The sequence below is a fragment of the Tachypleus tridentatus genome, chromosome 2, assembly GCF_004210375.1.
Source record: "Tachypleus tridentatus isolate NWPU-2018 chromosome 2, ASM421037v1, whole genome shotgun sequence".
Taxonomy (NCBI): domain Eukaryota; kingdom Metazoa; phylum Arthropoda; class Merostomata; order Xiphosura; family Limulidae; genus Tachypleus; species Tachypleus tridentatus.
Genome location: NC_134826.1, coordinates 51,116,021 through 51,140,415, shown reverse-complemented (window position 1 = coordinate 51,140,415; position 24,395 = coordinate 51,116,021). Strand labels below are relative to the sequence as shown.

The 24,395-nt window shown below is 34.6% G+C and overlaps 1 protein-coding gene across 3 annotated transcripts in view; it reads right to left on the bottom strand.

The window, feature by feature from the left end:
* Window positions 1-19,334, bottom strand: part of LOC143243783 (gamma-aminobutyric acid type B receptor subunit 1-like) — a 34,820-nt gene extending 15,486 nt beyond the window's left edge. The window contains exons 1-9 of one of the 3 annotated variants that reach the window (XM_076487439.1): window positions 18,952-19,334; window positions 17,288-17,422; window positions 11,926-12,096; window positions 11,522-11,623; window positions 11,044-11,109; window positions 9,938-10,129; window positions 9,379-9,630; window positions 5,859-5,922; window positions 4,048-4,125 (exon numbers count right to left, since the gene is read on the bottom strand). In XM_076487439.1, the coding sequence (XP_076343554.1) occupies window positions 4,048-4,125; window positions 5,859-5,922; window positions 9,379-9,630; window positions 9,938-10,129; window positions 11,044-11,109; window positions 11,522-11,623; window positions 11,926-12,096; window positions 17,288-17,422; window positions 18,952-19,203 (1,312 nt within the window). In that variant the 5' untranslated portion in view covers window positions 19,204-19,334. The remainder of the gene's footprint in view (window positions 1-4,047; window positions 4,126-5,858; window positions 5,923-9,378; window positions 9,631-9,937; window positions 10,130-11,043; window positions 11,110-11,521; window positions 11,624-11,925; window positions 12,097-17,287; window positions 17,423-18,951) is intronic. The other 2 variants (XM_076487437.1, XM_076487438.1) reach the window with 2 other exon arrangements.
* Between the last annotated feature and the right edge of the window lie 5,061 nt (window positions 19,335-24,395).

Sequence of the window (24,395 nt, the reverse complement as noted above, 5' to 3'; positions counted from 1 at the left end):
AAATAAACTACTTGGCTCTATTATTCAGAGTATTTGTTTTCAAACATGAAATCCATGAAGTATGAAAAACGATACAGCTGGATATATCAATAATGGTTTTAGAGGTTTCACCGTTTTCATCTTCTTTAGAATCAATATCATACAACTTGCTTTCTTCTAATTCGACTTTGACCTCTCATGTCACTTGTGCTTCTGATGACTCTTCTTTCTCCACTTGAACATTATTTCTCCACTTCCAGTTAATATGATCAGCTTTATTCGATCATTAATCCAAAGATAAACAACATCTACAAACACCACAGTCTCCTTTCTTTCTATGTTTATGTTCCTGTCAAGGCTTTTATATATTTCACTTACAAGTATATTTTTCAATCATAAGAAGCTCTTTTATATTTTATTATCGGATTGCGGTCTGGCGCCATTAATCTGTTTTTCAATTTCACATGTTTTTTGTTTTTTTTTTTGCTAAATTTGGGTCGTTGTTTTCGCGAGCGAAAAAAAAGAAGACCCATAAGAGAGTATATTAATCAAATGGGGGCGTGAATGTCGAAACTTTGGAAAACGCTGTAGGGCAGAGTAAGTGTTAACTCTAAACAACGTACGCAATTCAAATTTTCCAAGAACCTATGAGTGAAATTAAAGGAGAATATGTTGTAATCGTCAACTATACAACATCTAGTGTCGATAACGCCTTTCGTCAAATTCCAGGTGGGATATAACAGACGAAGTAAAGGTTTATGCTTAATTACACATCATTACTAATCTAGACCCTATAAGTATTATCAACTTTCATGACACAAACTGTTACGATGTGAATTAGATCATCCAACTGAACTGTAATTACCATCAGTATTATTTACATCTCTTACCAAATAAATTCTATAGGGTATGAATTAACACACAACATTATTTATATTGTATTAACATTGATTATTTATTCGATTTTTATTTTATACTATTCTGTCACAGTGTCATGATACGCTTAACTTTTGCTGTTAAAAGAATGTCTGTACAGTGCTGTACAAAACTGTTAGGACAAGATCAAAAATTATATTTCAGGCTACTTTTAAAGAACAATGAAAGGTAAATCACATGTCAAACATCAAAAGTTATTGCTATTCATAGTTAGAACAACAGAAACTCAGTAGAGGTGCTTGAGTTCAGCAAACAGTTAATAGTTTGTGTGTCCTCCTTTTATTTTAATAACTCCAGACAGTCTTTCAGGTATTGTTACAAATTATTTAATGAAAGTGTCCTTTGAGGTTTTACTCCAAATGTCTCTAATACACTCCCATAAATTTTCTTTGGAAGTAACATTAGATTTGTCAAGTTTTTGATCTATGAAATCCTAGATCTGCTCAATTTGGTTGAGATCAGAGCTCTGTGGGGTCATTCCATCATTTGAATGACTCCAGAAGTTTCTTATTTAAACAATTTCTGCATTAGATGAATGAATGTTTGGGGTCTTTATCTTCTTTGTAGTGGAATCTTTTACCAGTTGTATACTTGTACTGGTCCATTATTCTATTTATTTTGGAAATATCTCCTGTCAATTCAGAATAAAAACACTTCCAAACCATCACACTTTCTTCCCCATGCTTCATGGTAGGTGCTATGCATTAAGGTATTTTTCACCTTTCTTCAGACGGACGTACGACCTACGCTTTGAACCAAATATTTCATACTTTTTAGCAAATTTCAGTCTCTTGGCAGTATTTTGAAATCGAAATAATGGTTTTTCAACTGTTACATGACCAAATATTCTATTCTCGTTGAGTCTTCTCAATACTGTAGATGTGGACTCTTTTCTGTCATTTGATACGTAGTTGTTTATCTCATGCTTGAGATCAGTTGCAGTCTTCCTTCTGTCCTAAAGGCTACATAAACATAGATACTTAACATAAATATAATTGACTTTAGGTGTTCTGCCTCATTCGTTCCTATTATCTAACTTACCATAAAGTAGTCCTTTTTGAGGACTCAATTTTGAGCTGGGACATGACAACAAATCTTAACATAGAGTGTTCAACACTGTTTTTATTTAGGTTTATTTGTGAAATGCAATTAAATTGCATATACCGGTACCATATGCTAGGTCCTTGCTAGCTTCTGTCTATATAATTAAGACACTACATGGAGTACCATGACAGTTATTTCAGACCTTACATCTTATAATTTTATTCATTTAAGCAGAACACTTATGACATACTCTTTGAATAAATATATAGAAAGCCTAAAGAGTCATAAGTATTTTCACCCTGACTCATTCAGTTGTTAACAGGCATCAATGAATCATTACTATAGTGTTGAAATTTTTATTCTGTGATGATATGGAAGAATTAGCCCCATAATGTGGAAAGAATGATGAAACATTCTCTTATATTAAAAATATTGCACAGTGCTATATGTTCTATAGAAATGCAGTTAAAAGCAGAAATTAAGGAAAACTTGCTACCATATGACTGTTTTTAAAGGTAATTTTGTCTTGGAAACTGAGAGCAGTACATGTCACAGTGAGTGAAGATTATCACTCAATTAGAATTAAAATTATTTCATTACTTTCAGTTATGAACCTTACAATATCTTGGTTGCTTGAATTAGCAATATGTAGATATAAGTCTGTTCACACTTATTACTATTTCACTTAATAAAATGTTGACCAATCTTTACAAGATAATACATAAAAACTCTGACTGATTTTTGGAGGAAAATAAGTAAAACTTTAAGCGATTTTTATTGGAAAATAAAAGACATGTACACAAACCACATTGTTATTAAGATAAATTAAATTGTAAATCTTTGAAATAATGTGTCATAAACCAAGAATAAGTTTATGGAATGTTTTTTTATCCATTACTTTTCATACAGTAAAGTGCTGTGAATACTTACTGATTTTGTTACATACAGTAAAGTGTTGTGAATACTTACTGATTTTGTTACATACAGTAAAGTGCTGTGAATACTTACTTACTGATTTTGTTACATACAGTAAAGTGCTGTGAATATTTACTTACTGATTTTGTTACATACAGTAAATGTTGTGAATACTTACTGATTTTGTTACATACAGTAAAGTGCTGTGAATACTTACTGATTTTGTTACATACAGTAAAGTGCTGTGAATACTTACTTACTGGTTTTGTTACATACAGTAAAGTGTTGTGAATACTTACTGATTTTGTTACACTTCCAACAATCTATAAATTATTTCTCTCAGTCTCACTTAATTTACGACGTTTTGTCACCTTACACACATCTCAACACTACTAACACTATGTAACACAAATTTTGTTCCTGTATAGTATGTGTTATTTCTTAATTGCTTATGTTGTAAAAGTACAGAAAATGGCCATTATTTCCTTCAAACTTTGCTTTTGTGACCTGGATAATGAAATTTAGAAATTAACTTATTTTCTATGTAAAAATGGGCAAATTTGCACATTTTCATTTACATAAGGTCTGAATAAAACAACATATGAATCAAGATTTACATGTATTTATACTAAAGTTATACAAAAATGTTTAGAAGTGAGTAGTTTTTTTGAGATTTGCGATTGTAATGTAAATCACTTTCACGTATCAGCCCCCAAATATAGTCTCCCATCATGTTTTCGTTATGCACTCCCAGGTCACAAAAGCAAAGTTTGAAGAGAAAATTAGGTCTTTTCCATTTACTTTAGGCATAAGCAATTGGGAAATAACACAAGAAAAAGTAAAAATTTTGTTACATAGTGTAATCTACCTGTTAGATTTGTCAGATCTCATCAGATTGTTGTAACAGGTTAAGAACGGTGACTACTCGTCAGGCTATTATATATATACGAATATAAAGTTAATCTGATTTAGAAAATTAAATTGTTATCGTGTTTTCTGAAAATGTGTAAATACATAAATAATTTTAACCTTTATTCTCAGTGACCCGTTGGTAAAGATCATTTGATTAGGAATTTATTTGTACGTGTATTATATAATCCATTTTTAGGATATAAAAACCGTACTATTAACATTCTAACGCTATTGATAGTGTACAAAATGTTGTTAAGTCACCTTTCCACTGTTCCTTCTTGAACCAGGTCAAGTTGTCCATCTGGGTGTCATAGTAACCAAGCAGGTTGTATTCGCCGTCTAAAAGATGCAAGATTAATCGAAGTGTTTACATTCAGAGGTGCATGTCGAAAATGTCTTTTTATTTATTAAACAAACAAATAATAGCAATGAAACAATATACAATTACCTTAAAACAAGATCAAATGTAGCACAATGGTCAATGTTTCGGGCTGTGGAGCGAAGGTTCCAGTGAAAAATAAATAAAAAAATCATGCTATGCAGAATAAACTACACGTAATGGGAAACTTCTTCACAGCACTCTATAAAATTAGTCTGTACGCTGAATACATAAAATTTATTACATCATTTAATGTAAACATCAATTAAAAGTGGGGTAAATAAGCGATATTTAGAACTATAAAATAAACTTTCGTGCTGTGGATGAGTTATAAAGGTGACTTTCAAATTCCATTATTCGGTTGTTATGTGGTGGGTTGTGTTCACTTGCTGTCTTCCCTCTGGTCTATCAATTCGAAATTAGGGACCGACTCCAATAAATAAAGATTTCAGTTGAAGAAAATTAAAAACCAACGATAAAATAAAATAAAAAATACCCCAAAGTTCACAAGTAATAGAAACTAATTAAAAAAAGGTTATAACTTTGAAAAATGCGCTCGAATCAATAAAATGTAACATTATAAACCAGCTTCTTGATAAGGTAAATTAATTATAAAATATTTACATTTTCCGAAAAACTAAAAAGATAATTAACAGAATCCTTTAATCACGCTTTAAGTTTTTTGTGTGTCTGTACATACTGCAATTCTAATTTTTATTGTTAATATATTAACTTTGGTTAAAAACTCGTTTTACACTTTTTTTTGCTACATTTCGTTAACATTTCACAAAACCCTATATCAGCAATTAATAGACGCATTTAGGAACTATTTCTAAACATGCAATTATAATTATTGTACCCGTGTCAATTATGCAAGATCAAATCAGATTACTAATAACAGGACAGTTGCTACTAATGCAGCACTCAATGTATTGTATATTAACAACATTAAATAAAAACTTTGTTTCAATATCCATGACGGGCACAGCACAGATATTCCATTGTGTAGCTTTGTGCTTAACTACAAAATAAACAAACAAAAAGCAATTAAAGAAGAGTTAAAGGAGAATTGGTTTGTTTCGAATTTCGTGCAAAGCTTTAATTGTTTGTTTATAATTAGGCACAAAGCTACACAATGGGCTACCTCTGCTCTGCTCACTACGGGTATCGAAACCCGGTTTTTAGCAATATGAGTACGTAGACATACCGCTGTGCCACTGGGGGGCACGTGCAGAGCGACTTGAGGGTCATCTGCGCTATCTATCTCTAATTTAGTAGTAACAGACTAGAGGGAAGGCAGCTAACCACCCATCGCCAATTCCCCGACTACTCTTTTCACTAACGAATAGTGGAATTGGCCGTAACATTATAATTACTTCATGGCTGAAAGTGGAATTATAATGTTAGATGTCGGGGAGTCGATCAGGCCTAACCAGTACCATACGTCAAAGCTCCTAGAATGTATATTCGAGTGTTCACGGTTTTGACTCGCTACGTACTTGAAACCGCAGATGCACTAAAACAATGACACCAGTCCATTATTCGATCAGACAATAGAAGCCCAATAGACTGAATGATGTTGGCTAGCAGTCTTCCCTCTAGTCCATCAGTTCAAAAGTAGGAACGTGTATACATAGATTGTTTGTTTCATTGCATGAGATTCTGAAGCGAGCTATCTTAGACCCGTTCTTACCTATCATCTGTTCCACTTGTGTTAAAGCAATGCGATCTCCTTTAGAAGAAAAAGCGACGTAACCCTGTAGAAAAAAAACCAAAATATTCTTGAATATTTTATAAAGTAATTAAAAATATCAGTGATCTGTTTATATACACGACCATAAGGGGAGAATTTATAAAAAAATCTGAAAACACAGTAAATAGTTATTGAGAGATAATTTACAACTTTAAATTGACTCTTAACCAGATCTCACTTCCTTTGGAAGCACAAATGGTCATTTATTTCTTAACCTAATGACTCATGACCAGTCACTGTAAAGTATTTACTATATATCTCTTTTCACGTAATTATACTAAAGAGAATCTGATTCTTGACTATTTCAAAACTTTCTTATGACGAGTAAATATATTAACCAGAATTTCTTTCAACACTGCACGGCCATCAAGTAAAACTCTTATTTAATACCTTTTTCAATATTTCAGACATCTCTTTTCTGGCTTAAATAACCTGTCCAGAGCAATTCTTGGATATAATAGACCCCTGTTTTCTGATATAAATATCCTGCTCAGAGCAATCCTTGGGGATACTAGACCCCCTATTTTCTTATATAAATAGCCTACCCAGAGCAATTCTTGGATATATTCAACCTCTCTGTTTTCTGATAAAACTAACCTGCTAAGCCCTTCTCTTCTGGTATAAATACATTATCCAAAGTGTTTCTTATCTATACACCTGTCTTATGTTGATCGCGTCAAATATTTCTTCTTGACAAATAAACAAAGATAAAGTTTATCTGTTTTGAATTTCGCACAAAGCTACTCGAAGGCTATCTGCACTAGACATTCCTAATTCAAGGCAGCTAGTTATCACCACCCACCGCCAACTCTTGGGCTACTCTTTTACCAACAAATAGTGGGATTGACAGTCACATTATAACGCCCCCACGGCTGAAAGGGCGAGCATGTTTGGTGCGACCGGGATTCGAACTCGCGACCCTGGGATTACGAGTCGAACGCCTTAACACACTTGGCTATGCCGGGCCCAAAGATAAAGTATCAAATGTGTTACTTAGTCAGAGTCATTAGTCATGAGTAAGTAGTGAAATAGTCTTGGCAACAATTTTTTTCTGATTAACTAAGACTGGAAATGACTATTGAGAATTCTATAAGAGTGAAGTGTGACTAGTTAATATTACTGAATTTCAACGACTGTATAGGCTCATATTGTTGACCGTCACAATGGGCTACTTATACCTAGACTTACCCTTTATGGAGATTACATGTGTTTATATAGAAAGCTTCGTTGATGTATATTGTTTTCGAGAAATATTCTGTGACCATGAATTTGTAATTATTCAGTTTATTGTGTGATCCGTTAACAGAATATAGTGATTCTTCCTTCTCCCCGCAAATCTTATGTTGTCTCTGTATTCCTTGATGTTTGAATCAACATCTTTCTAGTTTCTTCCAATGTAGGTCTGTTTGCAGGAAAAAAAGATTTTGTAAATTTTTTTTTGTAATCTGTAATCTCCTTTGTAGTCTGAGACATATTCTGACCTATTAGTTTTACTCTGAGATCGCTTCTGGCCTATTAGTTAGAATGATAAGGCTTCCGAAATTTTTCGATTCACAATCTGTTGCCGTAAAAACACATTCCATACTTTGGACCCGTGGGTGTGTTATAAAAGTGACAGTCAAGTCCCGGTAATAGGTCAGAAAAAGTAGTCCAAGAGTTGGCGTTTAATGCAGTTCACTGGCTGTCCTCCTTCTAGGTTTTCCCAGTTCAAATGTAGGGAAGGCTATGCGCTGATAGCCTTTTGTGTAGCTTTGCACATAAATTCTGAAACAAATAAAACGTTATTTTGTACGAGTGTACTTTCGGACTTCCAACGAACGTTTCTCAGGATAGAAGTAACTTAACCTATGGCATTGTCTAATCAATACCATTCATTCCCATTTTACTTTAACTTACATTGTTTAGACTGTCTGCCAAAAGAACACGGTAACAGTATCGTGTAAATAACACCGACCAGAAATGTTTCTTCTGGCAGATCTTAAGCCTTTCTCTCTCTTTTAGTTTTAATATCTTGAACAGGTCATATCTCCCTCGTGGCAAAATATTTTTCTTCTACACTCTTTAGCGTGAATACCCCAAGCAGAATGCTTACTAAACATTCTAGATCTATCTCTTGTCTCGTAAATACTTTGAGCAGAAAACGTTTCTTGAACATGTAAGATCTCACTGTCTTTTGTCGTGTAAGTAAAAACGTTGTGTGAATATGCCAGACGCGCCCCGGCATAGCTAGGTGGTTAGGGGGCGCTCGACTAGTAATCTGAGGGTCGCGGCTTCGAAACCCCATTACACTAAACATTCATGCCCTTTCAACCGTGGAGATGTTATAATGTGACGGCCAATCTCATTATTAGTTGGTGAAAGAGTAGCTCAAGATTTGGCAGTGGGTGGTAATGACTAGCAGTCGCTAGTCTTACACTGCTAAATTAGGGACGGCTTGCGCAGATAATCCCTCCTGTTGCTTTGCGCGAAATTCAAAATAAGTGAAGCCAAACTCTCGTGTAGCTTCGGAGAAACTCAAACAAGCAAACATATCAGATTTTTCATTTGTCATCTAATTATCACTAATCAGTAACTTTACTATTAAAAAGTAAGTAACTTATGACCAGTAGGTTCCTTTGGTGAATTATTTTACGTTTGTGTACGTATACTAAATACATTCCTTTGTAAAAACGAAAACTTCCACTTAAATATTGTGTTTTATAAATACTTATTCCAAAGCTCTATTAAATGAAAAAAACTTTTTCCCGATTTAGATATATACGAGGGCTATCTAATTTAGCAGTGTAAGACTAGAGGGAAGGCAGCTAGTCATCACCACTCACCGCTAACTCTTGGGCTACTCTTTTGCCAATGAATAGTGGGGTTGGCCATAACATTATAACACCTTTACAGCTGAAATAACGAGCGTGTTTGGTGTGACGAGGATTTGAACTTGCAACCTTCAAACTACGAGTCGAGTGCCTTAACCATCTGGCCATGCCGGGCCTTTTTTTTTTCTGAGTTGATACCAAGTAATTAAAGTAAACAGCACAAGTTTCATTCACCAATCTATTTTATTCCTTAAAAACATTTTGGAATTCGTGGACTGCATCATCGATAACAGCACATTTTATAGTTGAATGAAACATTAAATAAATACAATGTTATAAAAAATTGTATATATTTACTGAAAAAAGACTAAGAACTTTCAGCTAGCACAAACAACATTAATTTTTTTAGTTTACTAATTTTATTTATAATTTCAAGCATCATAGTCTAAGTTTATATATTCAGAGATTGAACCACAACAGGAAATCGAGTTTTTGAGATGTTTACCTGAGGTATCGAAACTTATTACTTAGGTGGTGATGGAAGAAAGAAGGTGTAAATCACAAATGCATTATGATTACATATAAATTATCTTTTCATTAGAGTTACGAAAGTTAAAGAAAAAGTTAAAGTTTAACAATAACAAACTCACCGAAATGCCCAGAAATTGTGTTGTGTTCATGGCTGAATAAATCTCTCGAGCAATTTTTGAGTTTTCATATGTAAAATCGTCCAACGACATGTCCATTTCAGATAGTCTTCTGATTGTTTTGTTTAGGGCTAAGGCCACAGCCCATACTGCATCATAAGCTAGTGGCGCCTCCTGGTGTCCCTCGGGTAATCGATCAACGTAGCCGAACCTCATCAAAGCTTCTTCATAACGTGTAAGAAAGTCCTCCGACGTCTGTAAATGTCGTGAGGTTAAAGAAAAAAACCCATTAATTTTGTTTATTTAAAATAAAAATAAATAGATGAAACGAAAAAAGTTAGAATTTGCTTGCATGAAATTTAGATAAAGTATGTTGTAAAAACAAGTATAATGTGCATTTAAACATTAGAAAGTACATCGAACAGTATAAATTTAATAATCAAGTCAGATGACAAGTGAAGACAGCTCAACAAAATAAGAAATAATGTCAAATCATTTCGACATTTAATGCGTTATCTCAAACTATAAATTGATTAAAAGTAAATACATGCTACTGACTGACCATTCCAGAAATGGTTCGTTCATTGCCCTGGTTCATCATCAGAGCTTCTGTGGTGAAGTGACCATCCAAAGCTTCTTTCATTTGTTCGACACTGCAATTGCATCCACGTTCCTGAATGGTGTACCAGTCATCCTCATACCAGCCAATCAAAAACCAGACGTACTGTTTGCCGTAGACTTTCTGTTTGTAGGCCTAAGTGTTAGAAAGCGACGAAAATTTGAATGCAAAACTTTTGTTTGTTTTGTTGTTAAGCTCACAGCTACGCAATGGGTTATTTGTGTTCTACCAACTAAAGGTATCGAAACCCAGTTTTCACCGTTATATAATTAGTATATAGTAATTTTGTATTACAGAATGTAATTCCTTTTTTGGGCAAAACAATTGTTAAAGAACTTTGTCACTTTGAAATTTCTGATGAGATAAACTACTAAGCCGGTTTATAGAAATATGGTTTCAAGTTAGTATTTTTCCCAACCTGCCCCAGCAATGTTACAGTTTTGCAAAGATATGTATCAGATTTTTTATTGTTTTTTTCAGGAAATATTCCAGAATCTCTCAACAGTAATATGTTAGGCCTATCAACTCGCAGGTAAACATTACATTCGTGTAACTCGAAGTATGTATTCATCTTGACATATATCACTTTACTAAGGACCAACAAAACAAAAATCTTTGACTCATTTGTTGAAGGTAATATTAATATAACTGCTTACTACGAAACAATATCAGATAATATATTAAACATTAATGAGTTAATCGATTACTCTCCACTTGGTTTATGTTATAATTTTAAAAGAAAATCCAAGAAATTAACTTAATACAAACTCGCATAAAAGTTTTGTAGCATTAAAACTATCTGTGAAATATTTGTCTTGTATTAACAGCTGCATATTCTTCCATTTATCGAATCTATTTATTTATTTATTCTTGTATTTGCGTTTTGGTGTGCATCGTGTGGGATCAAGATGGCTGAATTTGGTGGAATTATACCTCATCCTTCCACAAACAGACATTTAAAGAAATTTGAAGTCAGGTCTGTTATCTGTTTGTTATTTTCTTTCTTTTTTTGTGATAAAACAAACACATACACACACACACAAACTCACCTCGCATATAACCCTCCTAGCGGCAGCTCCGTAGAACATTCCAACAATAATTCGTGCATCTTGTCTCTAGTAAAATTAAAAAAAAAAACTCAGTGAAAAGATGGTGTAATGAAAGCCAGTCCTGGTGAAAACGAATTCAGGTAACAGTTTGCAAAAAAACAACAACAACACGTTTTTCAATCTTCGTACTGTGAAACTGGGAGAAGCTTACTTCATTACTCTAACAAATCAACAATGTTTTAAAATAAAGTCCTGAAGAAAACTTTCTATGTTATTGGTTACTCAAATGACGTTTGTTTATGACGTTGTCGTTTCAGAATTTCCGCGCAAAGAAATACGTGGACACGATCGTATCGAATTTTAAATTGATACAATCGGAATTGAGTGATAAATAACGCTCATCAAATCATAATTATAAACATTTTTATTTTCCCATGTTTTTTTAAAATTAGTTTATTATCGTAGTTTACTTCCTTACCACTAGGTTTCTCACTGCGTCTGTTGGGTCTGTGAGAAAGCTCTGTCTCGTTACAATTTCAATACCAGCTTCCTCACAACGTTCCTCTAAATCTTCACCAGTCTGGAAGAGGGTAAAAAACGATTTAATCCGAATGAATAATTTTTCGTATGTTTGTTTAACTAAATAGTCAAAGTAATCGTGTAAGACAAATATAAACAAGACTTTCATTCAGCCTTTTTAATACTGATATTGCGCTGATACGTCTATATAAAGCGCCGATTATTTCATAGTTTGTTTTAAAAAGATTGGTATAGAAAAGTTATTCTGACAGTGCTAAAACATTTCACAACAGAAGTAAATAAACGAACTTTCTTCAAATTTGAAATCTTTCGAAAATTCCTTTCCTTAAGATTAAACCATACCGACATAAAGACTTCCTCTGCTTCCTGGATGATGGCGATTCGAGACCATTTGAACTTCTGAAACAATCTAATACGTGTCGGATTATGGATGGTGGCTGATGGGTGTGTTCGGAAGAAAGTCGGAAAACGTTTGCGGTTCGAAAGTGCTGGAGAACTAGAACCATAGGACACCTAAGGGTGTAGAACATGTCAGATGTAAAATTTATATTTCATCAATTACATTAACGAAATAAGCAAGTATATTACACAAAAAGTCTATTATGTGTTTATCTTCTAAAAACTCCTAACACACATCAAGAAGAGCGTGCAATGTCTTCACAAGATAATTTTTTCCATGACGTCATTGAATAATAAATACATGTACGAGGTATCTCTGCCTGAGTGGTTCATATAATCTATTTTTAAATCGTAGCGTTTCTATGGATAAAATTGATCCAGTAACAGGCAAAGACTCTGCAGTTACTGTGTTTTTTTTTAAATCAATTTTTAATCTAATCAAATTGTCTTATAATTTCCCGCAATATTTATTTTCTTTTGTTCTAGAATTAACATTTTCGTTACGTTTGGCGTGGCTTAATGGTCAACATGTTGTATATAGACAAAAAAATTCCAGAGTTCGGGCCATGATGCCAGACGTGTTGGTGTTATAACAGTGAAAGCCAATTCCCTTGTTTGGTTGAAAGAATTAGGGACGTTTTGACAGTAGAAGAACTGAGTGAGTGTTTTTCCTACGATCAACTGTTAGCAATTAAAGACGGCTATACTTAAACCTGTCAATTGAACCTTTATCCTAAATGGAATCGTCGGTTTCCGCTATTACTGATGGTAAATTACAGTAGCGTGTTTTCCGTGTTGCAATGTAAAGCAAGTTTTGATTGGGACTTGGGAAAACTAAACAAACAAAAAAAAAAGTAATATTTTAGTCAGCATAAGAATACACGAATCTCATCCATTGATAGGAAGTTAAGATGCTCGTCTTGTAATCTGAGAGTTACGGGTTTGAATCCTCCTCAAACTAAACATGCTTGCCATTTCAGCCGTAGGGACGTTATAATGTTCCAGCCAATCCCACTATTCGTTGGTAAAAGAGTAGCCCAAAAGTTAGCAGTGGGTGATAATGACTAGCTGCCTTCCCTCTAGTCTTACACTGCTAAATCAGGGACGGCTAGCACAGATAGCTCTCGTGTAGCTTTGAGCGAAATTCAAAACAAACAAACTCATCTATTGTTAGCATAAATACATAATTGCTGCACTTTTGAAAAAGCAGTGACACAAGATATTATTTACATGAGATATAGCCATTGTTGACTGGGCGAGTACTGATTATACGAGGGCTGTTCAAAAAATACGCGGACTGACGTCATAAAACAAAATGTACTTTATTTAGAAGTTACAGGTCTGGGACCCCTTCAAAGTACTCTCCTCCCCAACGCACACACTTATCCCAACGGTGTTTTCACTTGTTGAAACAGTCCTGGTACGCTTCTTTTGTAATGTCCTCCAGCTCCTTCGTCACATTTGCCTTAATCTCGGGAATCGTCTCAAATCTTCTTCCTTTCAAGGGTCTTTTGAGTTTGGGGAACAAGAAAAAATTGCAAGGAGCAAGGTCAGGTGAGTAGGGGGGTGGGGAAGAACAGTGATCGAATGTTTGGCCAAAAACTCACGAGTTCTGAGGCACAAATTTCGCAGCAACGCGGTGCATCTTCAATTTTTCGATCAAAGCCTCGTAACAAGATCCAACTGATATCCCACACTCTTCAGCAAGCTCCCTGACAGTCAGACGTCGATTTGCCCGCAACAAGGTGTTGATTTTGTCGACGTGTGGGTCATCAGTTGACGTAGAAGGACGTCCAGGACGCTCATCATCTTCAATGGACTGTCGACCATCCTAAAAACGTTTATGCCACTTGAAACATGCCGTACGCTTCATAGCAACATCACCGTAATCCGTGTTAAGCATAGCAAAAGTTTCAGTCGCAGATTTTCCAAGTTTAACCTTGCTCCTTCAGGTCATTTATTCTGACATCCGCCAAACGAAAAATCGCACTTCACTTAAAACCGCGCAGCTAATACACAAATGAAGATATCTGCAATCGGGAAATGGCGTCGTAATCAGCTGATCTGTGCGAACCTAGCGACACCAACGGATTCCCCTGGAACCAACTGGAGCCGCTCAATTCAAACAGTCCGCGTATTTTTTGAACAGACCTCGTATGTGTTGTCTATGGTGATTGCTACAGCGAAGATAGTTCAGCCTATCAGCGTGCGTTAAAACTCTTTAGAAATATATATCGCTCATGATCCTGGTGCAAAGTAGAGTAGTAAATGCCAGCTGGCGCTAATTTAGTACAATTTTTTACAAAATGCCAATTTGTTTTTAGTTACGCGTTTTTCATGGTGATTTCGGTTATATTTATGCGTTTTGATTACTGTTATATAAGTATGTACATACATATTCATTATATATAAGTGCAATAGACCAAGACACCCGCCAGGTCACGCCACTAATAACGTATTCTATCAGACAATCAACTTGTTAAAGAAACTATCTCAGTTGGATTGTAATCTGACTTTTCAATTCTTAAATCTTATGTCCTCTCATCTGGTCGTCCAATGTCTTCACATAAACATACCACAAAAAATATGATGTTTTTATCCTTCAGATATCATAGTTATTCTTGTAAGCTTCAATGAAATAACCTCTTTCTTTTCTTTTCTGACGGAAGAAGTTAGCTCTTCCATACACAGAGCCATTATAGCAGTCCTCACCAGCAACCTTTCTAATGAATCAATATCCTCTCTCAGACAAGGAAACCAAAACTGTCTACAATTATCCAAGTGATATTTATCTCTACAAGCAAGGAAGTACTATCTTAATGTCTCAAATGGCTTATCAACCATCAGTATATCAAAATAATTTGAGTCAGTTGCTAAATTAATTGGCTTCACATGTGTTCCAAATTCCAATAATCCAAGTGCATTTCCTTGCATTTAGCATAATTAACGGTAATATGTTAAATGTGTTTTTAATTATTCAAGTGATGCTGAAGTACTCAACATCCTCAATAAAACTATAGATTCTTAAGAGTTTAGTTTCACTGCTGAAACTTTACATGTCTTCTAACTATACTGAAGACTAAACATGCTCGCCCTCCCAGCCGTGGGGGTGTATAATGTGACGGTCAATCCCACTATTCGTTGGTAAAGAGTAGCCCAAGAGTTGGCGGTGGGTGGTGATGACTAGCTGCCTTCCCTCTAGTCTTACACTGCTAAATTAAAGACGGCTAGCACAGATAGCCCTCGAGTAGCTTTGTGCGAAATTTCCAACCAAACAAACAATACTATTAGCGATATACCATTAAGGTACATAAGAAAAACCAAAGACGTAAACACTAACCATTAGTGAAACTGTGTTGTTCTCATTGATAATGTATAATTCTTAGAACCAATAACATAAGGATAACGAAAAAAAGAAGACGTAAACACTAACCACTAGTGAAACTGTGTTGTTCTCATTGATAATGTATAATCCTTAGAACCAATAACATAAGGATAACTAAAAAAAATAATTTTAAAATATAAAAACAACAGCATTCAACTAGTTTTAGGATTCTGTTAGATATTTTACTGACAGGTTAAAAATGTCTATTTTCACAATCAGAACATTCATATCAAATTTTAACAGTGTCATTAGAGGGAAAAGAATCAGTTATCAAAATCTATTTTAGGAAAAAAATAAAATATATTCTGATTTCAATAAGCAATATTGTAATACGTTATTTCTAACAAAAGTAAGAATGAACTAGGAACAAATTTTGGCCCAAGACATACGTGTAAGTATACTAAATATGAACGGAGAACCCATCTGATTGTGTGTTAACCAAATCTGTGTATGTTTGAACTGAGAACGTGTCTGATTAGATATTAACCAATGAAAAGTATGTGTGACCTGAGAACTCATCTGATTGTGTATTAATCAAATCTGTGTATGTTTGAACTGAGAACTTGTCTGATTAGATGTAAACAACATGTGTGTGTGAGCTGTGAACATGTCTGTTTTCCATATTAAAACGGTAAAACAACTGAGAGTATCTTTGAATTATATTGAAGGAAATTATTTTGTGAAAGTGAAATATTTCAAAATCGATGAAATTCTTCTTTTGATTCAATCACTGACAGACGAACAAAAACATTCGTTTTCAAGAATGATCGATGCTACACAATAAAAATTGTGTGCATAACTTTCACACGACTACAGCCATTTTTGTCATGTCCAAATGAAGTTGAAATAATAGTGATTACACTGGGGAACACTTTTTCAGTAACTTTGAGTTGCATTGGATATTTTACCTGATTCTGAAGGAGTTTTAGGCGCTGATTTCAAATCTGAAATTAGTTTTTCTCTACAAGCTCTAGTTTGTATGCAATTTGAGGTTAATGAAATTGTACAAATGTGAACTTGCGTAAACCATGTATAAGCATTTTCACGTCCATTTTTTGAACAGCCACCTTGATAAGTTCCCTGATAACCTGGGGGCTGTGAGTGACGAACAAGGAGAACGATTCCACCAAGACCTAAAGGTCATGGAAGAACGCTACCAAGGGCGCTGGGACAAAAGTATGATGGCTGACTACTGCTGAAGCATTAAACGAGATTGTCCAGATGAAGTGTACAAACGCAAAAGTTACAAACGCAAATTCCTACCTGAATAAAATACACAAACAAATTGATAAGCTATTCCTATAATTTCCTATAATAACGAAACATTAAAAAATAAATAAAAATGTCAAATTGCATAAAATCTGTAGCTTGCAGACAAAAACCGACTTCAGATTTGAAATCAACACACTCAACTTGACTATAGAAAGATCTTTTTTTAAATGCAACAAAATGAGTGTTCCCCAGTGTTATTAAATAAAAAATACATTTTTTACAGTTTGTTTAGACCGTGCATTTAATTAAAAGAATCGTATCTTTCTAATTAATTGTTCACTTTTAAATGTTAGAACTAATTAATTAAGCTCTAAAACTTGTATAATATCATAGATAGAAAGGCTCAGCATGGCCAGATGGGTTAAGGTGTTCGACTGGTAATCTGAGGGTCGCAGGTTCGAATATCGGTAGCACTAAACATGCTCACCCTTTAAGCCGTGGGGGCGTTATAATATGACAGTCAATCCCACTATTTGTTGGTAAAAGAGTAGCCCAAGAGTTGGCGGTGGGTAATGATAACTAGCTGCCTTCCCTCTAGTCTTAACACTGCTAAATTAGGGACGGTTAGCACAGAGAGCCCTCGAGTAGCTTTGTGCGAAATTAAAAAACAAAACAAACAATCATAGTAGGAAACCTCAATAAACATACCACCACCAAGTTCCACATTTTTGCAGCTTCCGCCACGGTAGAACAGACGATACTACAGCCACACATTAATATAGGTTTAATAGGTGGATTGTAAAGAAGATCATAGAGTGCGTTCGCTCCAAGTCCAGGATTGCACTATAGTAATGAGTAAAAATCTTTGAAGAACAATAAATATTTACTTTGAGTGCAAAGTTAAACAATGAGCTAACTGCGATGTTCTCACCACATAATAAGTCTTCATCCTTACCGATGGATCACTGTACGAAATTGTAAAATAACTTTACTGATAACAAATTAATAAGATATTTTAAAATAATGTTTTAAGTTTTTATTGATAGGTAGAATACTCAAGTTAGTTTTTCGAGAAACTGTTGCTAATAGTCAAATCTAGAATTTAACTACTGACGTATTAAAAATACAAACATACAACTAGATAAAAAAGAGACAGGTTCCTAGCATAAGACTATATATATATATATATATTGTTCAGAAAGAAAGTGATTAAAAAAGGTTATTTTTAGGAATTATTTTACTTACTAGCCAGAAAGGCATAAATAATACAGTTAGCTAATCCCTCTGTTTTTACTCAATCTTTCTTTCTAATGCACCTCCACCCTTCAAAAGATAAGGAAAAGAGATGCAACTCGTTTAATAAACTACAAGAAGTCATCAGTCAAGGTGATGTAATTTGTTATTTACAGCAAAAATAATAATTTATTATTTCTCAGTTAGTACGGTTGTATTGGGAGGAAAAGTAATTATTGGTGAGTTATTTATATTTATGGGCAGAAAATGAAATTATATAAAACTATCGAATATGAACAAAGTGCATACACATGAATAAAAACCCTATAGCCCGAGCGCTTTCGAAAAGTAGACCATGAAGAAGAATTGGTTTGTTTTGAATTTCGCGCAAAGCAACACGAGGGCTACCTGCACTAGACATTCCTAATTTAGCAGTGTAAGGCAAGAGGGAAGGCAGCTAGTTATTACCACCCACCGCTAACTCTTGGGCTATTCTTTTACCGACGAGTAGTGGGATTGACTGTCACATTATAACGCCCTCACGACTGAAAGGGCGAACATGTTTGGTGTGACGGGATTCGAACCCAAATTCTTTCAATGAATTTTTAACGAGACAAAAAGTATTGCTGTGCGTCTTAATTTTCAATACAAACTATTTTAAAACATGAAAAGATGTTTTTATATCTTATTACAATTTCTTTATTTCATAAACCATATTGTATGTTAACAAACATTTCTGTCTTCTGATTTAGGCTCCGGAATGGCCAAGGTGGTTATGGTTAGGGGGCACTCGACTTGTAATCTGAGGGTCGCGGGTTCGAATTCCTATCACACCAAACATACTCGACGTTTCAGCCGTGGAGACTTTATAATGTCACAGTCAATCTCACTATTTATTGGTAAAAGAGTAGCTCAAGAGTTGTCAGTGAGTGGTAATGACTAGCTGTCTTCCCTATGGTCTTACACTATTATATTAGGGATGGCTAGCGCAGATAACCCTCGTATAGCTCTGCGCGAAAATTAAAAACAAACAAATACTTAATTTTTGCTGTTACTGGTCGAAAACGACAACAAAATATATCGTATGTAACTGTTACACTGAAGTTCATGAGATGAATAATATTTTAAATGTATAATACCCCGCTGTCCCTCCAGTGTATCCACAGTCTATACCCAGGCAAGAGATTACGTAACTTGTTGACATCGTGGACAGCCATTGTAGCCGCCGGTTGACATCCTTGGCCACCAAGCCATCCTCCCGTGCCATTAATTGGGTAAACTACAGCAATGTTTAGGTCTCTGGTTCCGTCTTCCCAGTTTGCTCTGTTATTCCTTAAAGACCTGAAACTTACACTCAGACACATCATTGTTAGCAACAGAAGTAGACGCATCGTTGTCTAATGTTTCGTACACCACACAAATCATTAAAAACATACGAGATAAAATCAACTACCTCACAAGTAAAAGGTGTCGCTGAGAATCGCACCTTCTTCTTCGGTCGGTTTTCACTACTGAATAACGTCTGCGCAGTTTATCGAGCGGCGTTTTGATGACGTATTCATCTAATACGCGAGTATATGCTATATACACGAAAGTATGATTATTGTCACATTGGGTACGTCTTCCTACACACACACCCACACATATATACATATATGTAAAGGTGCTCGAAAATGTAGAAAAAAATGTTGATATTTTTTTCAAAATGAAAACGATTTCACATGAATTTTGGAAACGTTTCTCATATGGCACCAGTTTTAGAGTTTATCCCGTGCTAACGAATGCACATATTGTTTTTATTTTGTTTTTGAATTTCGCGCAAAGCTACACAAGGGCTATCTGCACTAGCTGTCCGTAATTTTACAGTGTAAGACTACAGGAAAGGCACCTAGTCATCAACACCCACCGCTTACTCTTGGGCTAATCTTTTACCAATGAATAGTGGAATTGACCGTCACATTATAAATCCTTCACGGCTGAAAGGGCGAGCATGTATGGTATGACGGAGGTTCGAACCTACGACCCTTAGATTACGAGTTGAACGCCCTAGCCACGTAGCCATGCCAGGCTGTTATATGTATGTATTTCCTTTAGCACAAAGCTACACAATGAGCAATTTTTTCAGTGCCCACGATTGGTATCGAAACCAAGATTTTATAGATATAAAACTTCAGATTTACTGCTGGGCCACTGGCGGGAGATAAAACTTGAAAAAAAGAAACCAAAGTGTGTTTTGTATATCGAATTTGTTTTTAAATTTTAAAGAAGACCTGAGTTACTAGGAGTATATTTTATTAGCAGCTACACGCCATATACTAACTAAATCAATAACTCACTTGTGATATTCTCCATTATATAAGGCTTACTGATAATTTGTTTGTTTTGGAATTTCGCACAAAGCTACTCGAGGGCTATCTGTGCTAGCCGTCCCTAATTAGCAGTGTAAGACGAGAGGGAAGGCACCTAGTCATCAACACCCACCGCTTACTCTTGGGCTAATCTTTTACCAATGAATAGTGGAATTGACCGTCAAATTATACACCCCCACGGCTGGGAGGGCGAGCATGTTTAGCGCGACGCGGGCGCGAACCCGCGACCCTCGGATTACGAGTCGCACGCCTTACGCGCTTGGCCATGCCAGGCCCTTATTGATAATAGTTTCTTATTTTATTAAACTTATATTGGTTTATGAATTAGAAAATAGTGTTTTTATATACTGAGTCCTCCCCAGTGGCATAGCGGTATGTCTGCGGACATATACTGCTAGAAATCAGATTTCGATACCAGTGGTGGGCAGAAAACATTAGGCAGAACACAGATAGCCTATTGTGTTGGTCTTGGCCTGTGCTTATCTTTAAACAAACAAATGATATACTATAAACATAGTCAGCTACGTCCAGAAATAATTCATATATCAGAGTAATTTTTTTGTATTGGCATTTTCTAAATGAAACTAGAAATGGAGCATTTAATTCTTAAGTCATGCAGTTTTTAACTTCAATGTATCTGTACTTGCTTATTTTCTTTAATCTCTAACATCATGGGTGTTGGAGAGAAGTTGACCTGTTATCACTTCCATTTCCTATTTGTAGTTCAGTTGATTTGGTCCGAGAAGACAGTAACAATAACCTTGGACTGTGTTAATTATCTGATACCAAACAAGAGTAACTAAAGGTAATATTTAGTTGTTTAGATCCTTTATTACAGAACAATACCAGATTTATATAGTTACAAGTTTCAATACGTTCATGTGTCTTCCTCAGTCAAACGTGCTCTGTTTCTTTTGTAGCTGGGTCTCCAAACTTCTGAAGACATATGATCTCAGACAAATTTCTAATTTTTGATATTAATTTGGATGAGTCTCTGATCAAGATTCCTTGTTTTGAAGATAATGGGTTTGACATGCCATCAGAATTCGGGAGAAATTGAGTTAATTGACTGATATTCAAACTCGAGTCGAAACACTAGTTATATACTTTCTATAGTAAGGGTGGGCAACCCCATGGCCACTGGTTACATGTGACCAATGGATAGCACAGTTGTGGCCAGCCCCAATTTAGAAATCAACTTTTTCCATCATTTATTTTTATATATATCGCAAATGTGGTAATCAGCAAATGAACTGCTTTACGTCATCTCTAATGTCGCGCGCTTCGTCACTGCCACAGACTCCGCCCATTTTGTAACGTTAGTCTGGTTTAGATATTTGTTATCAAGTGTGCGTTGTTTTGCATGCGCTTGCAAACACATTTTTATTGTGCAACTTCCAAGTGATTAAAAATATTTTGTTTTTAATCCCATAATATGGATAAGTGGATAATTCGAAAACGAAAGAATCCAGATGATGGTGAACACTTAGAAAATAAAGACAATTTAATTGATTCTGGTATTACTACTGAAAAGAGAATGTAGCATGACTGGAAAAACGTGAAACGAGAATTTAATGAAAGTTGGAAGTTGAAATTTGTAGTGATTGAAGTAAATAATAAACCAGTGTGTCTTTTGTTTAACAAAGTTTTTAGGAATAATAAAGTATACAACCTTAACCAACACTTTAACAAATTTCACAACGAATTTGATATAAAATTTCCAGTTGATAGAAAAAATCTTATGAATGAAATTAGCAACCGTCTGAAAGCACAACTTCATGAACAATATGGAGGTCTAAAATGATTTTTCTCATCGATAGAACTAATTACTTTAGCTAGCTATAAAGTAGCTTGGATTCTAGCCAAAAAAAAGAAATCATTTCCTGATGCTGAACTAGTAAAAGAAATATTGATTGTGGTAATTGAAACTCTGTTGAAGAATTATGATTCAAAAATAAAATATGATATTCTTCAAGAAGTAAATAATTTGCAAGTCAGTCGAAGAACAATTGTCCGCAGAATCCTGGAGTTAGCGAAAGACATAGAAAATCAGTTGCTTGAACAACTAAAAGACTATATTTTTCTTTAGCATTAGATGAGTCAACAGATGTTAGTGATACTGCATAGTTGATATTTTGGGTTCGATATGTAACTTCAGATCTTCAAGTGAGGGAAGAAATGTTTGGCTTTTATGGATTACGAGATCAAATATGTGGAAAAAACATCTTTGAAAAATTTCTTGAAATGTCAAAAAAATTTAATCCCGACTTTAAAAACTGGTTTCTGTCATAACAGACGTCATGACTGGGACGAAATTAGGATTTGTTTCTCTTTTAAAGAATCATTTAATTGAAAATAATGTGAAGTTTACGCTGCCATTTTTCGATTGCATTTTGCATCAGGAAAATTTATGTGCTCAGATGTCTAAAAGTGATGAATTGAAAAAATTGATGGACATTGTAGTTAAAATTGTGAATTATATTAGAAGTGGAAGCTCTCTCATCCATCGACAGTTTGTTGAGTCTTTGAAGAAGAGCAGTGACTATACCTTTGATGATCTTACTTGGAACGATTTACGTCCTTATTTCCTCAAATAAAAGAGTATCTTGTTGAAGAAGGTAAGATTGAAAATTTCCCTGAAATTGAAACTTTGTCATGGCAGTGTGATTTGCACTTTCTGTGCGACATGATGGCTTACTTGAATAATTTGAATAGGAAGCTTCAGGGAAAAGGTAAAATAATAGGCGAGTAATCATAGAGTATTCATGAATTTCAATTAAAACTAAATTTCCTTGTGGAACAATTACAAAAGTATGATTTGACACATTTTGCAAAGTTGAATAGTTTTCTGGAAAATAATAAGGGCTCTGATTTTTCTAATGCTGAAGATGATTTCTATGTAAACTGAATCAAAAATCTATCTCAAAAATTTGAATTAAGTTTCTCCGAATTTAAAATTCATGATTTATTTCAATTTGACTTATGAAATTTCAGTAAAGAAATTACATCTTTTTTGTCTTTGGATAAGTGTGGATTTTAAGACGAGATGTTTACCCTGCAAAGTGTACAACACATAAAAGGTAAACAAAAATGTTCTATCAGAGAGATGTGACTCACTATTCTGATAAATGAGAGTCTTCCAAATTTAAAGATAGCAATTTCAATATTATTTTACATGTTTGGATCCACATGGGTATGTGAGTCAACATCTTCTTTGCTTGATTTTCTCAAGTCTAGATACAAATCTCGGCTTACTGGCATAAATTTAGAGGCAGAGCTAAGATGCTCATTGAACATAGATATGAATCCAAATTTCACGAAACTTGTTGATGAAAACCTCCATCAATTTTCACATTGAAGGTTAGCTGAAATGCAATTATTTTGATTAAACTAACATCTTTCTTTTTTTTCTTTTTTTGAATATTGTGGCCAACGTTGCTTTCATTAGCCACAGTTGTGGCTACTATGAAAAATAAGTTACCCTCCCCTATTCTATAGTATATCAGTTCATGGCATCAACATTAGTCACAAACTTTAATTATTGATACTGATGCCATCTACCAGTCTGAAGTATTATGATGTGCAAGAAATCACGTTCATAAAACAACACTGCGGATTTACCAAACAAAATAAACTGTTTTCTAGTCTTTTATCCAGACTTCACAGCAGTGTTAAGTTTAGAGTTAATTACGAAAACCAGTAATTCGCTCTCATTTATGAACATTCTTGGAACTAGATCATAAGCAAGACTTATTGTTGGTTGTTTGACTTTCGACCCTATAAAATCCGCCCCCCGCTAGTATAGCGGTAACTCTACGGATTTACAACGCTAAAATCAGGGGTTCGAATCCTTTCGGTAGGCTCAGCAGATAGCCCTATGTGGCTTTGCTATAAGAAAAACATACACACATACACACCCCCACAAAATCTTTAAAAAGACCTTAATAAAAGTAAAATAAAAAGATGTCTGGGCGTAATTGGAGCAAATATAACCCTACACTTTGAATTTTCAAATTAATCCCCCTTAAAATGAAATAATGGAGATCGATTGAAAAGTATTTGGAAAAAGAAGAGAGAATAGAAAAATTATTATGTTTCTCTACAGAGGCATAACCAATGTTATCTTAAAAAGGCATATAATTAAATTGGTGATACTATTTAAAAAAACTATATTATTTACGTAAAACGGCAATTTTTTAAACAATTACTACAGC